The sequence below is a fragment of the Xyrauchen texanus genome, chromosome 46, assembly GCF_025860055.1.
Source record: "Xyrauchen texanus isolate HMW12.3.18 chromosome 46, RBS_HiC_50CHRs, whole genome shotgun sequence".
Lineage (NCBI taxonomy): Eukaryota > Metazoa > Chordata > Actinopteri > Cypriniformes > Catostomidae > Xyrauchen > Xyrauchen texanus.
This window is the reverse complement of record NC_068321.1, coordinates 23512266-23539155: the sequence shown is the minus strand read 5'-3', so window position 1 is coordinate 23539155 and position 26890 is coordinate 23512266. Positions and strand designations below refer to the sequence as shown.

The 26890-nt window shown below is 40.0% G+C and overlaps 1 protein-coding gene across 1 annotated transcript; it reads right to left on the bottom strand.

Annotated features, from left to right (window-relative positions):
* LOC127638504 (NUAK family SNF1-like kinase 1) lies at window positions 1-25233 on the bottom strand. Its single transcript, XM_052120061.1, is given in 8 exon segments — window positions 1-4044; window positions 4046-4271; window positions 4631-4763; window positions 8605-8724; window positions 9298-9363; window positions 11011-11162; window positions 16082-16202; window positions 24219-25233. Coding segments are annotated over 8 exon segments (1866 nt in total). The 5' UTR covers window positions 24447-25233; the 3' UTR covers window positions 1-3224.
* Between the last annotated feature and the right edge of the window lie 1657 nt (window positions 25234-26890).

Below are 26890 nucleotides of genomic sequence, written 5' to 3'. Positions count from 1 at the left end.
TTTGAAATTATCTGTTTATTGAGTTGGTTTTACACAGATTTGGTTTGTGGTACAAAACACTGCTGGTTAGCACGACATCTCAACCAAACAACAACCAAAGCCGCTTAGCAACTGAATACACAACCAAAGCTATGAAACACAACAACATGACCACAAAACTCTCTCACTCACTGTCTTTCTGCTCTTCCAGTTGTCTTCATTGTTTGTTTGTCTAAGCACACTCACAGACACACACTGTTTCAGACAATGTGTATGCAATGGTGTCAAATGAAATAAAATGGCTTCACCGCCAATAAATAGAGTTTAAAAATGCAATAGTAATTATTTCATTATCAAAAAATTAAACAAAAATCATAAAAGATAGCAAAGGCACTGAATGAAAAATACCTTGGCAGTCCAGGTTTTTTATTAAACTGATACCAAACCCCCAAAAAAGATTATGGCATGACCAACAATAGTAATTAACCATAATAAAAAAATAATACATAAATAACATAATACTACCATTTTCTGTACTGTCAAAAACAATATCCAGTCAAATTTTCATCTATGTTGAATTCAGACAAATAATAGGCACCAGGTAATTCCAGTTTGGCTGAGCACATGTTTGCATCTGATTTGAAATGGCCGCCTCTCTGATAATGGCATTCAACAACAGTTGAATAATTGCACTATGGTTAAAAATGGCACATGGTTGCTCAACTTAAAGTTGATAGTGAATATCATGACACCAAATATTGGGTCAGATCTGTGAGACGGCTTCTGAAATTTGTGACAAGCTTGAATTAAATGACCCTGATGAAATTTGTGCAGTAGTGTGGTCTATTGTCTGTTTGTGCTACATGCTACACATTAGCATTAGCACAGTATGCTCGCCTAGCACTAAAAAACCTGTTAAGACCAGGAGAAATCGTTGATTATATGTACAACGTTCTTCGGTAATGTTAATCAATAATAACAATATTTTGGAGAATCAAAAACAGAAGCGCAATAACATAAAAATACTAACATAGTATAATTTGATCACTGTGAATCCAGTTGACAATACAATGCAATACAGAAATGTAGTACAAAACGATACACGTTAGGTGTGTCTATAACATCTACCCAGGACCTCTTTCATACAAAATGCCTCCCACAATCTTTTACAGTTGTGAATCTTTGGTGGAAAAAAAGGAAAGATAAAATTTGCATTTAATAGATGTTGTGAATCCTTTAGCGATTTTGCTAACTTTTACATTTGTACGTCTCACGTGACATTTTATGTCTTTTTCCCATAAACACATCTTTGGTTTAAAATACTTCCCTTTTCCTTTCATCTACATTCTTCATCTCTCTATTTCTACACTTACCCTTGTCTTTCTCACCTTTTCCAGTGAATGCTCCTAACTATGTATCCTGCTTACTGGAAAAGTGTCCCTCAACCATAAATACTTTCACAAATCTACCTCATTAAACATCTCTTCTTTCTACAACTACTGCACTCTTACCTTCTCAAAACATTTAGACATTAGCCTAAAACTAAAATTCAACTTAAACTCTGCAAACAGACACAAAAGACCAACCATTCTGAAACAATAAAGCTTCTTTCCCATTAAACCTACAACACTGGGAAGCTCTCTGGGTCATGGTGTTAAGATCTAGTCCAAACATGCCTCTGATAAGCCTTTGGAATTTGCTTGCTCATCACTGCTTTGAAACAAATCGGTCTGCTTGTGTTTTTTTAGCCCTAACGGGGGTGTTTTGGGCATCAAAGTTCAACAGAAAACCAATAATCTGTTATTCTTAGAGCTGAGCAATCAAATCCCCAAGGATCAACAGATAAACACCAGGAGAGACTATGTTCCTACAAGCCAAAACTTATGGAAATAGCCAAACAAGCTTGTCACTGCATGGAACATTCCTGGGAGCTTAGAGTGTGTCTGAAATGTCTACCTTGTGTAAGACCTTGTTAAGGTGAAGGTGTCCAGAAATCCTATACAATCACCTAACCCAGTCCAGAAGTCACAAGAGTACCATTCCAGAGAAACATGAGGTGATTGCATGCATGTTCCTGTTAAGACTCAATCAGAAACAACAAATCTGGGATGTTGTAACCTTGAATTACCCAAAGGTACATACACACTGTGGAAACCATGTAGATCTATCTGGAAACTAGCACCTTTTGAGGCTGATCAAGAACCAACTTAATCTTATAACGCACTATATAATGCATTGTAAACACTCGCTTCTCATAAGTGGTTGGGCAAATTTTATGAAAGGCTATGTTCTTTTGCATGTAGGGTAGGCTTTGTGCTCTGAGGTCCTGGGTCTTCTAAGCATTCAGTAAAAACTCAAAAAATTAAATACAAATAAAAAATGCTGTTCATTTGATGACAGCTTCCTCTAGTATCCCTCTCCACCTCAAGGAAATGACATACATAATTTAATATTAATTAAAAAAGGCACTTCCAACATAATTACATATGCTCTATAGATATGATTATAGGATCAATATGAGCTTGATCGATACATATGCATTTTAAATCATATATCGATAACCAACAGCAAGATAACAATTATATATGTCAGTTCCAACCAAGGAAAACGAGAGATTTGAGTTTCTTTTTCTTCCAGTACTGCCAGACCACACCAGTTTTCTATCACTAAACCTACAAAAACTATTAATAAATAATAGACAACAACAGTTCTTTTGGAAAAGACCCTGGTTTCTTTTTTTTCTTCTCTTTTTGGAAGTAAAGACCACAAACGACATGTGCTCTGTAAGAGTTTTAAGGTGCTTGATAAACTCACGTTGACTCTTTTTGTTTAATCAAGACTGCAGCTCCATGATCTCAGACTGAAATGTTAACACATCTTTTATTTATAACTTAAACATTTAATTGAATCTCTTGCTTGTGGGGGGATAATGCCCCAGAGTACTGACTTAAACGTTACTTACTTTAAACACTTTAAAAACTCCTAGACTGTAATCCCTCAAATTATATTTAATACAAGTTTTGACTGTGTATGAGATTGGGTAGGATTATGGGTACAGTAGGGTAGGGCTGTATAGGTATGGTTAGAAGTTTGGATAATGGTTTTGTTGTGTACAATCTTCAACATCTCACTGAAAAAATGACTCACATTCGTAGAATCCCAGTATTACACTGGTCGTCAACAACATGCCAAACAAGCATCTTCCACTTGCTACATTTTCAACACTCTCAATTGGCCCCCTCTCCCTATGACAGGTTGTTGCTGATGTCCAGGGCTTGTTGGTACACCTGAGTCATATCATCCATGTCTCCTAGCATTGAGAAGCTGCTATTATCCCCAGGAGAGCGCTGCGTTCCTCTGCCATATTTCCCACTGTGCAGGGTTGGAGCCACCTGGAGCACTTTAAAGTTGGCCAGCTGAAGAAGGTCTTCTGCAGACAAACAGCCTCTGATCTTGGGCCGGGTAGTTGGTGGGGGCCAGTCGGTGCCATTGAAGGAACTGTTGGTGATGGGATCACTATCCTCCCTCACAATGCTGGATGGACGACTCTGACTGCGGGATAAACCGGAATCGCCAGGTGCTGGTTCCCCGAGGACACTCATGGGAGGAGCACCACTGTATGTTGAATACTTGCCATTGCGCTTCAAGATGCCCTTCCTACCAACCGCTCGCTTGGGCGGGGAGTTGGTGGCAAGAGGTGTAATGTTGCCACCTAGCAAGTCAGAGGACTCACTGCGCTCTGGGGAAGAGTAGTAACCTGATTCCCGTTGTTGGTTGTTCTTTAGGATTCCCTTCTTGGGAAGGATGGTGACTACCTTAGTAGGAGAGTTGCCTGTTAGTGCTGGCTCCTCCTCACCTTCATCAGCTTCTGGCCCAGAATCCTTCTCTGGGGTTCCTGTTCCTAGTACCAGCTCTATCTCCTCCAGACTTGGAGAATGTTGCTCTTCTGAAGTTCTTGTCTTCAGGATGCCCTTTGGTCTCTTGAGGCCCATACTTTCTTCGCCGTTACAGTGGGAAACTCCAACATCATTTTCTTTCTTTGACTTTTTTGGCCGCTTGACGGACAAGCCCCAATGGTTCGGACCGGATGGCTTTAGTGGGTCGAGGCTCGGTCCGGTTTTGCCAGTCAATGAGACGAGCCAGCATGGGCGAGCTAGCATCCCTTTGCGATTCACAGTCACACACGCTGTTCTTCCATCCCCAGTTTACCCACCAGTGATTGGCAATGTCTTCGACCGTGGCACGACGCTCAGGGTTGACCATCAGCATCCAACGGATCAAACCACGAGCATCTAACAAAAGAAACAACAAGACTCTAAGTAAAGTATTACTAGGCACAACATAACCTGAGTCCAATATAACCTTGCTTGTAAATCATATCGGTACACTATCGTCCATCGTATTAACAAGTGGGGACATAGCAATCTAATAATCAGTGATACCATGTTTTTGGATGTGCCATGGGGATACTGTGGAATTATTTTAAGTACATTGGAATACCCTGCAAATACTATGGTATATGAATATGGTAATCATTTTAGTACCATGGTATTACCGATTTCACCACTGTACCATGGTACTGCTACAGTGCTCTAGAGTACTGTTATACTGATGGCATGCTCTACTAGACTAATGATTTAAAGTCCAATACCCGATGACTGGGTTGGTTCTCGGTACTCTCCATTGCTGATTTGCCGAATGAGATTTTTGTGGTCTCCTCCATCAAACGGCATACTACCATAGACCAGCGTATACAGCAACACACCCAGAGCCCAGTTGTCCACCTACAGACAACAGATGACATCAATGCCAATGTAAGATTACACTAAGCAAAATTCAACTGTTGTACATATGACACATCAGATACCCAGTAAAATGAAGGAGAAGGGTTGAAGGGGGTAGAAAATCACATGACAGGGCTTGGTTATGGACAATTATTGGACAATGCAATCAGGCAAGAAACTATTGATGTACCTGGTCAACTTAGCCCTCCTGAAAAACAGATTTCACCAGCCTAAGCTTATTGGTCTAGGCTGGTTTAAGCTGGTCTCCCAGCTAAGGCCAGCTGGTCATCAGCTGCTCTCCCAGCATGCCCAAGCAACCAGCAAAATAGACCAGCCTGAACAGCCAAGGAGACCAGCTAAGACCAGTAAACCAACTAAGTCTGTTTTAAGATGTTTGTGTTTTTTCATCAAGGAGATAAATTAGGGCTTACATGGTTGTAAATAATAATTTACTGAAATGTTTGATTTTGTTTTTTGCTATCAGATAGTTGTGCAGAAAGCTTATCAGGTAATGTCTGGCAATTTTCAGTTAAGGCATTTCAATGCTATGTCCCTTATCAGTCTGTTTTGAGATATTTTATTGCACTTCATATCACCCTGAGCAGTCAGTTATGCAAGTCCTATGGGGTCTGGGGTAAAAGGGCAAGGTATTTAGGCCAGAAAGCTTGTGATAGCGCCAGCAGCCTGGATGGTTTGCCAGGCTGTTGAGCTGTCAGTTAACAGAAATAACTCAAAGATCACAGTGATTGTGTTTTGCTTAAGGCAGCTGCCATTCGAAGAAGTGATACTTTACTGTTTTATTGACTTGAAGGTAGGGGTGTGCGACATTGACAAAAAAATTATATCTTTATATTTTCTGGGATTTTGTCGATAACGATAAGTAGACGATATTTTGCATCCTACAAACATGTGTTTGTAAAAGTCTTGTATTGTACTAGCTCGCTCTTGTTAATAGGATATTAATTGTTGCTTACTAATGATACTAATGGAAACAAGATATTTAAGGAAAACAGGTCTTATTTTTTTTTAAAAACACTAAATCACTAGTGTGGGAGTCACGTATATATGGAGACTCAATATATGGAGACCAACTGGCCCTTAGTATCCTCTGTGGCTTGGGAGGCACTTAAGGCACTCCCAAGTTGGAAGGGAATATTAAAAGTGCTGAGGCAGAGCTGAAGCACCGAATGTCTTCCTCAGAGAACTGACCTGATTGAAATACAGATATAATACTCTTTTTTCGCGGAAGGTAGAGTTTTGGCTATTCAAGGCAAGTAGTACTATGAGTCGGGGGACAGAGCAGAGAAAATTTTTGCTGATATATAAAGCAGAGAGAAAATTGTGGAACATTAGAACTCCCTAAACTGGTGACTGAGCAAAAAAATTATCTTGATTCTGAGATAACCTTGGAGGAGCTTGGCAAGGTAATAAAGGCCTTGCCAACAGGCAATGGAATGGAAAGAATGGAAATCTTCCACCAACCATGACACAAGCCCAGATCAATCTGATTTTTAAAAAGGACAAAGATCCAAGTGATTGTAAGTTACCGTCCAATTTCCCTGATCCAGCTAGACGTAAAAATATTGTCCAAAATTCTGGCTAACCTATTAAGTAAAGTTATGACATCTCTCATACATATAGATCAGGTGGGGTTTCTTCGGGGCAGCAGCTCTTCTGATAACATTAGGTGTTTCATCAATATCATGTGTTCAGTGGCGAATGATCAGACTCTGGTCACTTCCATCTCACTTGATGCCGAAAAGGCATTTGATACGGTAGAATGGGATATACACAGATTTGGGAATACTTTTATTGGATGTATTAATTTAAGATTATTTTACAACCATCAGGGTTGCCCTCCTTCCCTATTATTGTTCTGTCTTGCCCTGGAACCATTAGCAGCTACGAGAAGAAAGGAAGATGATTTTCCAGGGGTGGTGGCGGGAAGTATGATGCATAAGCGTTTGCTTTACGTGGATAATATTTTATTATTCATCTCCAACCCCACTAGATGTATGCCTTGCCTCCAAACATTTATTCATTTATTTTCTAAATTATCAGGTAACAGAGCCAATTGGTCTAAATCTGAAGCTTTGACTCTGACAGCATACTGCCCAGCGACGGTTTTCAGTCAGGCATCTTCCAGTGGCCCAAACAGAGCATTAAGTATTTGGACATTTTATTCCAAGAAAATTTGTGTGATTTAGTTAGTTAATTTTGACCCCTTAATAAAACGTTTTTCGAGCAATGTGGACAGGTGGGCTTCATCACATTTATCTATGATAGAGAAGGTTAATCTTATTAAAATGAATTGTATTCCACAATTCAACTACCTGCTACAATCTCTCCCTATAGATGTCCCCTTCTCTTATTTCAAGCAGTTGGATAGCATAGCAAAGTCCTTCATTTGGAATGGTAAGCATCCCAGATTACATTTCAATAAATTACATAGTCCAATTGACAAAGGTGAGGTAGGCCTACACAAGATTTTGTTTTATTATTATGCATTCTGTCTCAATGAACAGGAAATACTTGCCCGTATTTCGCCATTACAAAGCCTTTCTATCAAACTAACCGGAGAAGTTAAGTTACACCCTGTTATCTTGCATTTGCACTCAGTATGGACAAAAGTGTCCAGAGTGTTTAATTCGGCAAGGGTGCACCTTAAGCAATTCAAGATTATACATAGATTCTATTGGACCCACTCCAGATTGTATAGGCTTGGTCTTAAAGACACACTCACCTGCTGGCAATGTCAATCAGAAGATGGAGACACAACCCATGTTTTTTGGTGGTGTGTTAAGATCCAAGAATTGGTTGAAGGTTCAGAGTTTTGTGCGTGTTATGTGATGGGCACTCGGATTTCGTATTGCCCCAGACTCTGTATTTTAGGCGATGGGGAGGTCATTGATATAGGGGATAAATACATAAAAATTGGGTCCTGACAAGTGTTATGACAGGCAGACAGATTGTTTTAAGGGGGATGGAAGTCGGCTGGAGCGCTCTCATTTTGGGAGTTGTGCGTGGAGATGGGGAGGGAGGCAGCTTTTGAGGAGGTGTCATGAAAAAGGCTGGGAATCTGGGATTCATTTGATGGGAAATGGGGCAGTTATTTGGCATTTTTGGGGGACTCTCATGGAGAGAGAGGCATAGTTTTAGATACATATGATTATTGTTGGTAGTTTTTGTTATTGTTGTTGTGTATGTGTGACCACAGGGATGTTTGTTGGGGGTCAGGGTGATTGTGATTGGGGAGGGGTAGTAGTGGGAGTTGAATGTTGATTCGGTGAATATATGTTTTGATTTTCTTTTTCATCTATATGAATAAATATAGCTGGTCTAGATCTGGCCAAGCTGGTCTCTTTTCAAACAAGCCTAACCAGGCTGGGAGACCAGCCAAGACCAGCAAACCATTTTAGACTGGTTTAAGCTTTTTTCAGCAGGGATCCACAGAATAAGGGATACTACATATGGAAATAAACTCCAGCTGGTCTCCATTCTGATGAGGCAGCTCAAAGCATGTTTTCGCCTGTTCCTATGGGTCTGTAGAAGGATGATACCATCAAAGAGAAAATGGGGCTTCACTAACAAAACAGACAGTCTCTGGGAGAACACAGCTGCTCACAGTTGATTTCACATGCTAACATAATGAAACTATGGGGTGTTTCTTTTACGATGGTGCAAACCTCAAGGGTTTATGTCTTTGCATCATATGTCAGGCAGGCCTGTTGCAAACCATTCCAGCATGTTTTATGACTCTGGAAAAAGTTCAACCCAAAGAGGAGTTTGTGTCATTATTCCTCAGAGACTTGAGAGCTTTCTTTATCCAAGTTGGTCTTACCTCTGGACCATGGTACGGTCTTCCGTTGACGATCTCTGGGGATGCATACAGTGGACTACCACAGAAGGTCTGCAGAAGCTTGTCTTTATGGTACAGGTTGGACAGCCCAAAATCAGCAATCTGAACAAAAGGACATCCAGGTTGATATTTTGTTTTACATAACAACAAAAACAGGTTTGCTGGTCTTATCTGGCTATCAAGTTGGTCAAGCTGGTCTAGTTTAATGGGTACTTTCAGCTAGGCAGGCTAGGAGACCAGCTAAAGCAGCTGAAAACCAGCTTGGCCAGGCTAGGAGACCAACTAAACCACCTTAAACCAGCTAAGACCAGCAAACCACCAGAGGCTTGTTTAAGTCATTATATTTCAGTGGACCTGAAAATGTTAGTTTGCTTGTCTATTATTTTTTGTATTTTTTCCTAGTTTGCTTTTACAGAATAAGTTTGTCAGAGGGCACCACACTGACTGACAGACAGTCGCAATTCACATCCACTTATGTACTAAAAGTACGTACCACATAAGTGATTGTAAATTATATCATTTTAAATATGAAACAAGTCAATAGTATTGAGGCATATTACCAGCATTTGCATTTAGCTAAATGCATACTTCTGAACTGATATTACATATACAGATGTTCTTATTGATGTTAGTACGGATAGTAAATAAATCACGATTTGATCATGAATGTCTCACCTTTATGTTACAGTTTTCATCCAGTAGCACATTTTCCAGTTTAAGGTCCCGGTGAACAACACCATTCTGTAAAGAAAACACCAGAAAAATGGATTGATTATGGGTGATGTCATCATAGCAACATAATGTGACCAAGCAACCACCAGCATCTGTTGCACAAACACTCTGTAATTACAGTTATGTTCTGACAACAGCTCTTAATTAGAACATGATTATACAGTTAGACTGTGTTTCCTTGCAACGATCAACGTTTTGGTAACAGCACACCCGGAAACTCAAGTCGTATGGGATTTAGGATCTAAGAGAGTTCATTAAAGATGTCTTCTGGCTATGAAAGACGCATATGTTTAACATGCACTGCTCTCAACAGATGGACTGTAAGTTGACAGTTTAACAGGCAGCTTTCTTGTGTCGTCTGGCCAACCCCACCCGAAAATGCTCCCCGCATTGTGGTTGCCCATGGCGGTGATGACTCATTGCCTCCCCTTTGCTGTCTAGGAGCTTCCCTCCTCTTATATATGGCATTATGTCATCTTCAGCTGCAAACCAGCCCACTCAGTGCAGCCCCACAGAGACCATGACTGGCCCAGAGTGGTGCATTGTGGGGGAATGGGGTTGTCTTATTTGTCATATGTGATACAAGATGGCTCTGTTTCCAAACGTCGTAATCTGCCTAAATAAGCAGCATTTGAATGCATCATATGCTGTTTCAAAAGGTAGATCCCCAAAAAGTATGGATGAAAATAGTTCAGTTGAAATAAAATAGACTATTTTACCCAATATTTGTGTGTGCTGTGTATATTTATGCATATTAGAGTATCGCATTATTAGCTTAGCAGAGCTAGCATTTAGCCTATGCTTTGTTTGAAGAGTGCTAGTTGCTGCCTACATAGACCCTTCCAAATCTTTCATTTATGAGTTTCAGTTTAGTTTTAATTTCAGTTAGGATATTTTTTTTTCTACATGCCACTGTCTCACTGCACATCAGCATGCAGCCCAGTTGGACAGTCTACACTTGTATGCATCGTCGAACGCGTCTGTACGGGCTTGCAGTCAAGAGTACACTTTGAAAAGCTAGAGCACTAGACTGTGCACAAGACTGTGATGGCACGCGGTAAAACTAAGTATACCCTTTAGAGGGCAGGTGCATGTGGAATATGGAGCGTAAACGCAGCGTAAACGCATCCTAGCATGACCCAGCCAACAACGTATAACCGCCTACTCAACTGACCCATTACTGCGCCACTAAAACAAGGGGTTTAAACTTTGCCAGATAGGTACGGCCTTAAAAGTGAAATACCGGTGGATTGAAAAAACTTGGAAAAGCCCTTACATTAATGATATCTTCAGTAAGCCTGACGTAATGATGTATAGTGATGTGTGCAGTCATAAAATCAGACATTAATTGAAGAGAGAATGAGCCAACAAATCAATCTACACATTAACTGGGCACATATACAAACTCCGTCATTGGGAGGTTTGTTATTCTACGACAAGCTTTGCTAAATGCTTAAATGTGTGACTTATGATGCAAAGCTGTTTCTCATCACTTGGCCATTCCAAGACTCCTCTCAAAAGGACAAGTGCCAAAAATAACAGATCCGATTTTATCGAATAACTGCACGTGCAGCTCTGCATGAAGCCCTGATGACATATGAGGCCAAAGGGAAGATATAGAAAGGGAATGAGAAATATAGGAGGACAGGTTCGTACCTTGTGGCAGAAGTGCACAGCAGAGACGATCTGCCTGAAGAAGTGTCGGGTTTCTCGCTCAGTCAGGCGTCTACGTTCGTTGATGTAGTCGTAAAGTTCACCTTTACTGGCGTATTCCATGACGATCACAATCTTGTCCTTGTTTTCAAACACTACGAAACAAAACAACAACACAACACTCAAAATATGAGCAGCAGTTTGTTTATCTTTTGACATTAACTGCTTTGTTTATAATTAATATATTGTTATTAATTATCTGTTTACCACACTGGAATCGGCAGTGCAAACTCTAGTTTCTAGTAGTTTTTAGCTTGCCATACAGAACTTTATAACAATAATTTACTCTACCAGTTACGAATACGATACAAATACGATATAAAAATGAAAGTATTCCCAAACTTTCATTTGTGTTATTTACATTTTTATAAATAGATTTGATGACTTAAGTTATATACAAAAATGTGGAAAATAGTATTAATAAATGAGTAGGTGTGTCTAAACTTTTGACTGGTAGTGTAAATATTACTGATGACAATTTATTAAATTTTTAATCGAATTAATTACATGATGTGCAGATTATTTAATCGTATTAATTGCAATTAATCCCATTAGGGCTGTCAACAGGGCTGAGAAACTAAATTCAAATTTTTCACTGAAACATTACCAAAAATCTAATTATAATCGAATTTTAAAGACATTATTTCAGGTAGGGGGAAAAATCTACATGACATCTGATTTTTAAATCAACATTGTCCCTCACCTCCACAAGAAGGCACAATTTAATCAATTTAAACCAATCAACAATAGTGTTTATTGCAAAGAACATATCTGCCTATTAACAAATGTGTGTAAAATGATAAAGTCAAAAGATTTAGCTAGTTCGTATTCTCAAATATTAAGTAAAAAATTAAAATGAGAAAAGAAATGCTTTAAAAGACTGTTCTATGTTAACTTAGTGTTGCACAGTAGCCTATCCCAGTGCCATAGTTCAACAGAAGACTCAAGCTTTATAATACCAGTGGTACCATAGTGTTTTTCATTAAATACATTTGTAATTATTTGCCTAATGCATAGTTAAGACACGACCGCCAAAAAGTCCTCAACCTCCTCAACTTGTCAATGGCTGTGACGAGCCCCCAACAAAACAAACATGGCCATGTAAGTGATTTTCCAAAGTTTGAGTCCACTTGTGAAAATGTTTCTACTTTGTATTTTTCTAACTGAATAGTTTATCTTATAATAATAAGATGAATAGGTGGGCAGATGGATGGATGGATGGATGGATGGATGGATGGATGGATGGATGGGTGGGTGGGTGGGTGGATGGATGGATGGATGGATGGGTGGGTGGGTGGGTGGGTGGATGGATGGATGGGTGGATGGATGGATGGATAAATTGATAATTACAAATTATATTATCACTATAACAGTTTGAGTGAAAAATTGTGCAAAACCTGATGATTATAATATCGTGTGAAAGTGCTTTAATGAAAGAAAAAACGTTCTTTTGTACAAAATTAGTTTGCCACAAATCTGCTTAATTGATAACTGATCATGAAATTGAGTGGAATCCTAAATATTTCTTATATCATATCATAAATTTTTCAAAATTAAGCAGAGGGGTAATCACCAGCATGCAAGCAACAGCAAGAGAGGAGCAGGCTATCTATTTAAATATAAATGAAGTTTTCATACCTGACCTGCATTCCAGTCTACATCTTGATCCTTCCTCATGATCACGCAGCATGCATTAATCAGCTGAATGAGAGGCTAAACACTATTAAAGTGTGCCGAGACTCGCGCTGCATTTGCAAGCAATTTGCGTTTTGCACATCACAATCCGATCAACTATTTCACCTTTTTCTGTGAATCGCACCAGCAAAATCCAAAACATTTATTTTCAGGTTTAATTTATATTTTGAATGGATCAGATAATTTTTCTCTTTTATTGTCACACATTTGAGTGTGACTAGTTTAAGGAGGGTGTACCTGTATGCTGGGTTGGAAATCTCTAGGATTAATAGTGGTGTTTTCATTATTACATCACGTGTTGTTCTGAAAGCAAAAAGAAACAAACGAAACCCGGATGTAGTCTGTCATCCGTGCAGCCTGACGGAAGCAAAGCGGCACATTTAATTGCGCGATTTACTGCAACCTCGTCACATTTTAACTTTTTGTTAAGCCTCCCATTCAGCTCATGAAAACACGCTGCGTGATCATGAGGAAGGATTACATCAAGATGTAGATTGGAATGCAGGTGTGTAATTTATGTAAATAAAATAGTCTACTTCTCTCTCACCGTTGCTGGTGTGCCAGTGATTATGCCCCCATGTGCCAATGCTGGCATCCGTGCTATAGGTTGCCGATACCTGCGCTAGACGGACGTCTTTGACCATTGTGTTGTATCTCACTGTTTTATTTATTGCACATGCAGAAATTATGCATTTTCTAGACACGGTGCCAATTTAAAAGGAAGTTTTAACTTTAAAACATGTCTCAAGATACCCGCACTCTGTTTTATTCATTGCACTGCACCTGTTTTAGCCCAAGAATTCAATTCAATCACAATTAATTAACAGATTATATCAACATCCCTAGTAAATATACAATGAAGCTGTTATAGTTTATCCTCTGCTTTCCCTAATCCAATTCCACTAGTTAAAAATACTAAAGGAATTTTTGTTTAGTTGTAAAATGAGAGATACGTTTACCAAGGCCAAGGGCAGAACATCAGGGAGGCGTCCAGTAAAAATAAACATGCACTGGGGCGCCTGTTTCTTCAGAATGCAACCCACAATGAAAGAGTACAACTAAAGAATTACTGGATGCATAAAAATTACTGGAAGTAAAAAGACAGCCTTTGTTTTGTAGTGGTCAGTCCAGAAAGTTCAACAGGTCAAGGCAGAATCCACTAAAGACCAAAAGCCGAAACATCCAGAGAAAATTAGTCAGATGCAGCAGAAAGTGGAAAAACCCCAACCCACTCTTTAAAAAAAAAATCCTCGTACGATTCACCCCATCCAACCATTTGGCACTGTCAGTGGCCGCTGTCACATATCCAGCGAGAGAGAGAAGATCCGTCCTCATCTTTTTACGGAATCTCTCCTAGCCACGGCTGCTTTCCACAGCACAGCAGGGAGCATGAGTGCAAGGGCCTTCTGGGATTGCGCAAAAACCATTTAGAGAGAAAGAGGGTAACAGAGGAAACAGAACACAGCTTCACTGTTTCAGACACGATAAATCACTGTCTTCTCACACTGTCGCTGAATATCAGAGCAGACTGACAAATTCTACAGAGCTACAAGAAAATCTTTCTGACAAATCAATGACAGCTTAAATACATAACGATGAACGCCAAGTCTCCTAAACCTTGCAAGAGCAACCTCTGAGCAACAAAACATTCCTCTGGGAAAGTTTGTGCAGCTAAACATCGACACAGGAGTTTGCAAGCAATTTATAATTCATTCCTGTATCTGTACATTTCCAACATGACCAGCCCAAACCAATAAACATACTTTAATAGACACCACACAAAATTAAAACAGAATGAAACTTGACACTAAACCAGTGAAAGACAAAGCCAGACACAAAAATGTGAAATAAATGAGTCTTCAAAGACTCATTTAAAGCTGGTAACTCTAGAGACTAGTTTAAAGAGGTGTTCACTCCTCTGTGAGCGAGGCCAACCACAACACAGACAGAGCCCCGACACTGAACATAGACGAATACAGCAACTCTTTAAAAAATAAACTGCTCTATATACCCAGATGGACTTTGATCAGAAAACCATTGAGAAAGCTCACTAAAAGCACGCCAGGCCTGCTGCGACACACAGACTTCAGAAGAACACAACAAACAAGACAGCAGCACAACGTCTTTAGAAATCATCAACACAAGGTTTCAGAGACGACTTTAACCATTGAAACAAATGATGGCCATAAATGGGAACGGATGATTTCTCTGTGCATTTTCAGGCAAAGTTTAGACATATCCATTGATTTACAAATGCATCTATCTTAATTATTTTCATATTAAGGCATGAATAATTGCACTGTCCTGCAAAACACATTCAAGAGGAGTAATAATAGTCAATGTGGGATTGTTAATATTTCATAAAATGTTAATATTTACTTTTTAACGCCAAGTAACTTGAATGGATTTATAGGTGGGCGGACAGATGAACAGATAGATAGGCGGATGGATGGAATAATAGGTGGGCGGATGGATGGATTAATGTACGAATGGATGGATTACTAGGCGAGCAGGCAGATGGGTGATAGATGTATGAATAGGTGGGCGGATGGATGGATGATGGATGGATGAACTGGTGGGTGGATGGATGAATAGGTGGGCGGATGGATGATAGATGGATGAATAGGTGGGCGGATGGAAGGATGGATGGATGGATGAACTGGTGGGTGGATGGATGATAGATGTATGAATAGGTGGGCAAATGGATAGATGGATGGATGAACTGGTGGGTGGAGGAATGAAAAGGTAGGCAGACGAATTAATTGGTGGGTGGACGGATGGATGAATAGGTGGGCAGATGGATGGATGGATGGATGGATAGATAGATAGTTGAATAGGTGGGCAGATGGATGGATGGATGAATAGGTTGACAGATGGATGGATGAATAGGTGGACGGATGGGTGGATGGATGGATGGACAGCTAGATGGATGGTTGGATGAATAAGTGGGCTGATGGATATTTGGATGAATAGGTGGGCAGATGGATGATTTGATGAATAGGTGGGCGGATGGATGGATAGATGGATAGGTGGGCAGGTGGATGGTTAAATGAATAGGTGGGAGGATGGATGGCTGGATTAACAGGTGGGCAGATGGATGGATTAACAGGTGGGCAGATGAATGGATGAATAGGTGGGTGGATGGATGGTTGGATGGATGGATGGATGGATGGATGGATGAAAAGGTGGGCGGATAGATGGATGGATTAATAGGTAGGTGGATGAATTGATGGATAGATGGATAAATGAATAGGTGGGCAAATGGATGATGGATGGATGGATGGATGGATGGATTTATTGGTGGGCTGATGATGGATACCTTCATATATAGAGATGATATGTGGGTGGCGGAGAGACGACATGATCTCAATTTCTCGTCGAATGTGAACCATGTCCTGTTCATCCTTAATCTTCTCCTTCCTGATAGACTTGATGGCAACCTGAACAAAAAGAGAGAGAAAGAGAGTGAGAGATAATTCATGCTTATTCATACAATCTATTTGCAAAAGAGGAAAAAAAAAAAGAAAAAGAAAAGATGCTTGTTTTGCTGCATTTGTGACAAAAATTGGCTTTTATTTTTTGGTACTCACATTTTATTGTCAAAGATATTCAAGATAGGACAGGAAGTGATGTGAGCTGGTTTTAAATTATATTGGCCAAATAAGCACCCCAGCTAAATGTGTAAACAGCATGTGCACTAACCACTTTGCCACGACTCGGACAATAAAAATTCTACTTTAGAATATCAAAATAACACCTGGGTTTCATGTGGAATGAGAGTCAGTGCAGCCTCAGCTGAGCAAAACAGAGGTGTGGCTCTCATCCCATCACACACACACAGAATTATCCCATAAACACATATCAGAGCTGAGCATATTTTCAGCCTCTTGATGTGTAATTTTCCTGATGTTTTTTGGGCAAATGAGGGTGCAGTGTTTGGAAGCATAATGAAAGCTCTTGCATGTGTTTATTCTGCTCTCAAGGGCCCTGAGTATCTGACTGAAGCTTCTGGTAGTTTTATGAAGCTTTCTGTGTAATCTCAGGTAACATATATTTATATCCTACAGTTCAGTACTGTATTCCAATCCAAATGTTAGTGCAAAGTATAATGATGTCACACCAGTCAGATCCAATAACAGCACCTACAGAATCTATCATGATACTGCAGGGAAATCAGGCATGAAACACCACAGGGATTGCCATTTTTTAAATTTCAACATTTAAAATTCTAGAACCACAAATGCCCTGCTGAATGATAAGATGCCCTGCTGAATGATAAGTGATGTCATCGTGTGGAAAGAGGAAGTGATCTTTGGGTGATTTCCTGTCTATTTTTGTCAACTGTCCTATCTCACCCAGCCCAGCCCTGTGTCCATTTAAAGAGCAAATGGAACAATGACTGATGACAAACCTTTGCTACAAAAAGAGGAAATCCGCTGTCACATTTGTTTTGTGATGTCATACACATTGACGGGGCCGTGATAGTCTCAGAGACGTACCCAAAACATCTCCACATCCTCCAAATCCACATTTCTGCACAACTTCTGTAGTTCTCAGAACAGCAAATGCCAGTGTCTTCACGTTAAAGGCGATTGAGAAGACAGACCACTGCTTTTCTCAGAGAAACCAAAACCACATGTTTCCGAGGAGCTGAAGGTAAATCACAGACTACATCCATAAAAGGGAAGCCCTAGAATGCTTTAAAACTGATTATGTGAAATAAAAAGGACATAAACGGATCCAGAAATGAGGGCTCATACTCTAAAAGCTGTATAGAAACCCAGCTAACATTAGGTTCTTTATTGGAACACCATCATGGAACGTTTTCCATGATCTCATGTAGTTATGTAGAGCTGAAGGTATTCACCTCCTGCCAGGCCTGTTGGATTCGACAGGAATTCTACTGTTGCGGTTTGTTCATACACAGCAGGAGTGATAGTTTAAAATAATCTCCTGAATATAAAACAACGGCAGCGTTCCCACAAAGGTAACAACAGAATTCCGACCTGCAGAGCTTTTTATTTGTTTATTTGTGTTTGAGCCAAATTAAAACTGAAACAAAAGAAGACTCTAATGTCCCCTATATCGCCCCTTGTGGCAACACTGAGAATGCAACATGTACTTGCATTGCATTATAAATTGCGGTCTGACACATTTAAAAATGCAACAATTCACAAAATTGATTTTGTGTACCTTGAAGCATTTGCATCTACATAGTTAAGAAAATTATGTTTCTGGACTTACACTTCTAACCAAGCAGATTTAAGATTTTAATGTGGAGTAAGATGTAATGAGTGAAAAAAATATCTTGGAATTACATTAAAGAAACTTGAGCCATATCTAGGGACAAGAATATAATAGAGATTTTAATCTGGGATCTTTTGACTTAAGCCAGTAAATAAGCAGCTTGCAATCACACAAAAGACCCTAGCAACCCACTAGCAATGCCTTAGCAACTGTCCTGAACACTCTTGCAATAGCATAGCAATGTTCTTAAAAACACTCAGAGTACCTTAACAACTGCACAGTAACAGATAAAAAACAATTAAAAACAACCTAACAACTGCAAAACAACAAGACAAAACTAAGAATACCTTAACAACTACATAGTAACAAGTTTAAAACTACCCGAACACCCAAACAACTGCATAGCAACAAGCTAAAAACTCTCAGTACACCCTAGCAACTAACAAGCTAAAAATTACTCAAACACCTTAGCAACTGCATACTGTAACAACATGTAAAAGAACACTCAGAACACCATAAAAACGGCATACTGTAGCAACATGTAAAAGAACACTCAGAAAACCCTAGCAACTGCATAGCAACACACTAAAAACAATCAAAGCACCTTAGCAACTGCATAGCAACAAACTAAAAATCACTCAGAACACCCAAGCAACTGCATAGCAACAAGCAAAAGAACACTCAGAACACCTTAGCAACTGCATATCAACCAGAAAAAAACACTCTGAACCTAGCAACTTCACAGCAACAAAGCAAAACAAATCATTACAAAAACTTCTTAGTTTAGGTTACACCCTAGCAACTAACAAGCTAAAACCCAATTAGAACACCCTAGCAACTGCATAGCAACAAGCAAAAGAACACTCAGAACACCCAAGCAACTGCATAGCAACAAGCCAAAAAACTCTCAGAACACCTTAGCAACTGCATAGCAATGTGCTAAAAACCCTTCAGAACACATTAGCAACTATGCAAGGAACACCCTGGCAACCACCCACAACGCACTAACATTGTTGTAATGAGTTCTATACAGGCAAGCACCACTCAAAGTACTCTCATAGATCTAGTTCTCTCTATGTCTGATGGAACATTTGCTAAATTCATCAAATGAAATGAGCTGTTGCTGCCAACGACAGCCACTAGATGCCATCACCTCCATCTGTGGCATCTAGTCCTCCGCTATCACATACAGTACACAGACAAACAGACATTTCTGACTGCTGATATCATGTACAATCCGGTCCAGCATGCCCTTGACCTTTGATCTTTAGAGACCTGCTGCGATCCCTATAGCACAGATAACTGAAACAAATGACACAACATACTCCTCATTATTACTTTTCCAGCCTCTCGTTCACCTTAATAACACAAGCAGACAGACAGATAGAGCACGTACAGTTGTGTTAAGTAAAAAAAGGTTCAGTGTGTGTTTGTTTTGCATTTGTGTTTAGGATGTCCACAGCGCATAACGGTGTGTGATGAATGTCCATGAAAGTCCATGCGAGTGTGTGTTTACAGTCTCCTGCTTTGTGCATGTGTGTGTTTGCATGTGAAAAGGTCACTCTGACAGTGTGAAATTCAATAGTGACACATTAAAGACTGTTTTAAATGGGAAATGGAAATCAGAGGTTATCTCAGGATGTTTCTCTAGTTGATGTTTCTTGTCAGACCACAATTCATAACATCACGCAAGTACGTGAAGGCAAATGCTAAAATCGACACAATTTCACATGGTATTGCGTAACGTAATTTGGCAGAACGCAACACAAGTAAGCATTGCAGTTTCAGCATCGCTGCAAAGTGTGCTATTACTTTGGACATTAGCGTAAACTGCCTTTTTCCATCTTCAATTTTCTCTGTCAGATCAACAACAAGTTAGCTAAACTGTCAACATTTTTATAGCTAGCTACATATATAATAACACTGAATGTAATGGCAGACTCAAAAGATTGTGATATGTTTAATGTTTAGTCTCTATGGCAGTTATCAGTGGTTTCTTTGGCTCTTATCTATAGTTCTGTGCTGTAAGTCTTTAAGGAAAGTGAATCCAGCAGGTTTGCAGGTTTGTTGGCTAATTCCTGCTGGGCAAACTCAACTTTGCCAGAAAACACCATATGTCTCTCTGAGCGACTTTATGTTTATGAGGCCACAAACATGTATGACAAATTATGTTTTTACATGCATTTGAGTTTGAGGTAAGTGAAAAAACGTATGTGTATGCGTGTGCGCTTTGTTTTATTTTTAGCTCCATTAGCTAACCCTCGCCCTTACTTCAATGGCCTGCCAAAACTCTGATGGCACACTGCCTACCAATACAAACACGCAACAGGGGGACTAAATCTGAAATAACATTATGTGGGGACATCTGGAGACATCCTCAAAGGTAAAAAATAAACACTGAAAATCTTTAAGGGGTAGTGGCAGGTGTGTAGGCACTGTAATACTAATAAATGTCCCCAGAACTTAGCTAAATCTAATAAAACAGACATTTGGCCCTGCAGGAAGCTGAACATTTTGGGAAGGAATGTGGTGGACATGCTTTATTTAGTGCTGGCTCAAGTAAGAGCAGGGGAGTCATTACATTGATAAGTATACATCTACAATTCAAATGTCTCAAACAGATTAAAGATACATTAGGAAGAGTCATTATTGTTTTAGCAGAAATTCAAGGGCAAAGGTTGATTCTAGCTAATATGTATGTACCTAAAGCTGATGATCAGGGCTTTTTTATAGATCTTGAAGGGATGTTGCAAGCCGTTGGCACCCCTCATGATTTAATATTGGGAGGAAACTTTAATCTTTTGATGGACTCAGTCCTTGATCATAGTGAAGCAAAAGTGTGTAAGACCCCTAGAGCAACATTGACACTTCATAGGATGTGTAAAAATCTTGGTCTTACAGATTCCTTTTGAACCCATCTGGTAGGAACTACTCATTTTTTTCATCAGTCTATAAGATTTATTAAAGAATATATATATATATATATATATATATATATATATATATATATATATATATATATATATTAGAGCTGTCAATTGATTAAAATTTTAATTAATCAATTAAATTAATCGCATTTAATAGCATATACTGTACAAATATTTGCTGAGAAAGTCCCTCATATAACAATAATTCAATATATAATGTTGAAATAATTATACATAGTTATCTTTAAATATAATGTATATATATAAAAAAATAAAAAATACATTCAGACAATTAAAATGCATTACATTCTTGTGGCAGAAGAGTTAATCATTAATAAGACAATACAAAAAGGCATACAGTTCACAGCAATCCATTTCACAAGTGAATTTGTCAATCAGTTCGAGATATATTATGAGGGCTTGTTTAAGGATCCATCAATTTCAACAAGCGTCAGAAATGCTTGTGTAGCATCTCGGGTGCGTTGCGTCATAAACATACATTTTTAGGTCACTGTGTCAAGATAAATATAGTTTAATACTTAGAACACATCTTGAGATCCCTTAGTTCGAATTTGCGCTCCATCAAATGTTTTGAATGCAAGAACATAACGAATGTCTGTTTTGTGCTGTCTGGTGGTTTTGTTCACTGTATAAACTGCGCGTTGCCACACAGCTTAAATTTCACTTACTGCCCTCTGGAGAATACAGGTGGTACTACAAGCTTGTATTTCTCAGGAATCTTCCTTATTACAATCCGGGGGCATTGCGATTAATTGCGTTAATTCTTTTAACGCGTTATTTTTAATAAAATTAATCGCACTGAATTAACGCGTTAAATCGACAGCCCTAATATATATATATATATATCTAACTCCCTCGTTTCATCTGTTGTTGATTGTTCAATTGGAAACATTTTACTCTCAGACCATGCCCTGGTTGAATTTAGAGGTGTTGCCACATAGGGAGACAAAGAAATCAAATAGTTGGCGCTTTAATGTATCCCTTTTGCAAAATCCTGATTTCCAACAAATGTTAAAGGCTGAAATCAATGTTTATATGGAGACCAACTGGTCCTCAGTATCCTCTGTGGGCATGGCTTGGGAGGCACTTTCTTAGGGGTCGGATCATACAGTATACCTCGTTCATAAAAAAAACAAAGCACTTGTGAAGATGGAAGGGAATATTAAAAGTGCAGAGGCAAGGCCTGGGTAGCTCAGTGGTAAAGATGCTAGCTACCACCCCTGGAGTTCGCTAGTTTGAATCCAGGACATGACTGACTCCAGCCAGGTCTCCTAAGCAAGCAAATTGGCCCGGATGCTAGGGAGGGTAGTCACATGGGGTAATCTCCTTGTAGTGGCTATAATGTGGTTAATTCTAGGTGGGGCGTGTGGTGAGTTGAGCGTGGATGCCGCGGTTGATGGCGTGAAGCCTCCACTCGCGCTATGTCTCCATGGCAACGCGCTCAACAAGCCACTTGAAAAGATGCGCAGGTTTACGGTCTCAGACGCGGAGGCAGCTGGGATTCATCCTCCACCACCCGGATTGAGGCGAATCACTATGCGACCACAGGGACTTAAAAGCACATTGGGAATTGGGCATGACAAATTGGGAGAAAAAGGAAAGAAATTCTATATATTCTAGGTATATATATATTATATATATACACCTGGCCCTACTAAATAATGCCTTTATGACAATGTAAAAATGCAAAAAGGTTTATGTAATGGCAAGGTTTAGGGGTAGGGGTAATGGGTTGGTTTAGCAGATCGTAAATATCATTAGCTCAGAATAAAAACAATAGAATTTAGTGGAAAGTCCCCACCATGATAAAAAATATATATAATAGATGATTGAACTTCCCCATTGCCCCACTTTACCTGTATTCACTATGTTTTATAAATGGCCTGCATTGTAAATCATTAAACAAACAGTCTTTATATCTGCTTTTAGATCCCAAAATGCCAAAACAACAATCATGTTGCCATGGAAACACATGAATGAAGTAACCATTTAGCACATGAGGGTGTGTTTGTACAGTATAGTACATTTTCATATCCTGCACACACATAGTATACAACAGATTGAATGGAAAGTTTTCACATTGTTGCCAGTAGCTATTCTGAGTTCAGTTTCTGAGCCGTTTGGAGGACAATGTTAAAGAACAACCAAAGACACGTGCCATGGCCAGTCGAACGCATCCGGTGAGTTTGATTAATTAACAAATGAACACTAAAGCCCTGCCTGACCCACATGCCCACAGCAGAGGTTCACTAGAGCTGTTGGCATCAAGGTAAGAGTGCATTAGTGACCTGCGTGTCAGAACTCAAGTTCTTTAAAACATGGGGTACTGGTTGCATTGTTAGTTATGGTGACCAGTCAGCAGCGACCTTTGACCCCAGCTGCCATAGAAATGGTAAATTGGCTGAAGAGCAATGTGTTTCGTTGGGGCCATTAGGGCCCGTCAAAGCCAAGATTTAAAACATCTGCTCTTGCGTGTGCTGAGTGCGCGTGTGGGGTGGAATTCCCATGAGAGGGGTCGGAAGGAGCCAAACACAACAAGTGATTATTATGGGTTACGCTGTGCTGACACTGTTATTGACAAACTACAGCCGGTCCAAGGACCAGGGTCATTTATTTTGATTCATTTAGCTGATGATTTTGTCCAAAGTTATTTTCAGCACTTGCAAAAAAGTCTAAAGTGGTTAGCTGGTCTCTAAGCCTGGTCGAGTTGGCTAAACTGGTCTGTTTTGATGGCTTTAGGTGGGTTTGGGGCATATTTCAGCACTGGTCAGACTGAACCCAGCTAAACCAGCTTGGTTAGGCTAGTAGACCATCCAGATCATCTTAAACCAGTTAAAACCAGTAAATCTACTTACGTTTTTTTTTTTCAGCATGGATGGTAATACTATACTTTGTAATAACTATTGTGAATATGCTGACCAAATATGTACCATCTGATGCCATAACTGTACTGTACCTATTTTGCTCAAGGGCACAATGGTGATAGTTCCCAAATAAACCCTTGGGTTTAAACCCTAGGGCTCAAGATGAGGGGGAATGGGAGGGGATGGCATCCCCCTTGTTGCAAGAAATACCAAAACGCATCCCCCTTGTCTAACCATCCATCCCCCCTTACCATCCCATTTAGATTTGAACCTAAAACCATCCAGTTAGAAACCCAGATTTGAACTACTAAGCCACACCACCCATATAGTATGCATTCAACAACATTTTTATTTTCACTTTTACATCACAAGCAAATTACGAGTTAGGAGATCTTACCTCCCTTCCAGAATGACGCTCAATGGCCTTCCTGACTTTGCCGTACGTTCCTCTTCCCAGGGTCTCCAACAGCTCGTAACGATGCTTTAGGTTGTGTTTGTGATGATGTTTCTTCACACCTGAGCTGCTGCGTCTGACCTCACCGGGGCCCTCAGGGGCCACCGCAACCACCGAGGGGCCCGACGGGTCACCTGGCCTATGTGTCTCCATCACCCGGGAGGATGACATTTGACACGTCCCTTTACGTATAAATATCTTGACTAAATGCGAATTATATTGATAATATAAAATAAAACTAATAAGACCTAATTAGCATATAAATAAATAAATAAATTACAAGGAAATGTTTAATTATGTCAACATATGAACTAATTTATGATTGTCAATAATGAATAATTTTTCAATGAGACGTCTATCTATTCTACCTAAGGTCAGCTCTGGTAGGCTATCTAAGAAAACAAATAATCTCAGTCTAGTTATGAGCAATAAAACAGGGATACTAAACGGACTAATAATAGTCTACAAGGCATATTATTCAAATGACACATTCCATTGGAATCAGAATGTGGCAGAACATTATTCTATGGCACCAATACAACTGCTATAATGAATCAATCACAATTAGAACGACAATCAATCTGTTGTGTTCTATTCTATAATGACGCGTGCTATTCTATTATGACGTTCGCAATTCCATTATGACGTTTTCTCTTTCCCGTGGCGCGTGCGATCATGATTTCTCCGCTATTCCTTTGTTTCAATCTACCGCAGAAAACCTCCCCGTGTCTGAGCCGAGAAAGCAGCGACCGCGCCGGCGTTCTGGATATAAATCACCCTCATTCTGTCCGCGGATCCGCCGTGCTCTCAGTCAGCTCGGTTCCGATGCAGGTGATCCGTGATATGAGACTCGGTGTGCGGGGATCTGATTGAATGATGGGCTGCGCTGCCGTGTCGGATGTGGCCATGATTCGGTGTGTGCGCCCCTTTTCTCTCCTCCTCGTGTCCTGATCTTTGATTCCTTCTCTCTGTCCTTCAGACTGAGAAACAGAAAATATAGACAGGAGAGAGGGAGAGGCGGAGTCACTGCTTTCTTTACCTCTCTTTCTCTCTCTCTGTCTTTGTCTGACTCTGATTTGTGGACACATTTTTGGTGACATTCTGATTTACTACAGTGAAAACAGACCAAATGTTCTATCTTTAACTGATAACCAGTGGTCAATTTGTTCAAAAAAAAAAAGAAAAAAGAAAAAAGTATGGTGTTGTCAAAGGTTGTCCAAGGTGTTAAAATGAGAAATCTTTTCAAATCTAGTTTAAAACTCCAGCCAGATCTCATAAGCAACCAAATTGGCCCGGTTGCTAGGGTGGGTAGGGTCACATGGGGTAACCTCCTCGTGGTCACTATAATGTGGTTCTCGCTCTCGGTGGGGCATGTGGTGAGTTGAGCGTGGATGCCGCGGAGAATAGCGTGAAGCCTCCACACGCGCTAGGTCTCCACGGTAACGCGCTCAACAAGCCATGTGATAAGATGCGTGTATTGACGGCCTAAAGCTGCGTTCACACTGCCAGTGACACGCGGCGACAAAACAACTTCATCTCATTCATTTTCAATGAGAGCTGGCGACTTCCAGCAACACAAGGGACAGCGACCGTATGTGGGCGTGTCCAGCGATGCAACAAAGTTGAGAAATGTTTAACTTTTAGAGCGACAGCCAATACGAGAGAAGATGGTAGAGCTCACGTGATCCTAATATTTTAATAATTATATTAATTGTAAAGAAACAGTGCTGTTTAGACTCTCCATACACACCACTAGCATCCTAACCGCCAGCCAGAAAGTAGCTGGCAGTGTGAACACAGCTTCAGACGCGGAGGCACCTGAGATTCGTCCTCCGCCACCCGGATTGATGTGAGTCACTATGTCACCACTAGGACGTAGAGTGCATTGAGAATTGGGCATTCCAAATTGAGGAGAGACATGGCCATAATATGCACCCTCTGTTTTTGTATTTTATGATGAATTTTGTGTAAACAATCCACGTTATGTTCATGACAAAGGTTTATTTCTAGATCGCTCGTCCACTGTCACAGACACACATTTTCTCTACCTCTTGCGGGTACAGTACAAAACTCTTAAAATGCACAATGGACAAGGCGGTGCCCAAATAAAAAACTTTCCATGGTTCGAGATCATGGACGGTGTGCTGGCATATCATCCCGCTGTTAGTGGAGAAATCATTTGGGACACCATGGCAGTTAAAGTCGGTGAGTTATCAACGCTAACTTATCTTGCTAGCTAGCTAATTTTTATATTAGATAGAAACACAGAATTCTAGAAAGCTAAATTACATGATACCTCAGCTTGAGCTTCCCTCTTGCTTGTAAAATGGGTAAGGTGTGTGATGTTGGCACTAGAGCATCATTTTAAAGGTGGGTTTCAGGGCTGTGGAGTTATTGGCCCAATGGTGGGAACGCAGATCAATTTTGGTCTTGCAGCTCGAGGTCCGAGGCTATTGGCCCTAGCTGGCTAGTTGATAGTCCTGGCTCGCACTGGCCCGATAGTATGACTTGTGTGTAACATTGAACAAGAAAGAAATATAGACATTATTTTGAATATGTTGAGCGGAAAAGTGTTTTGGAAAGTAACTTAAAAGTAAATAAATTAGTAATGTGAT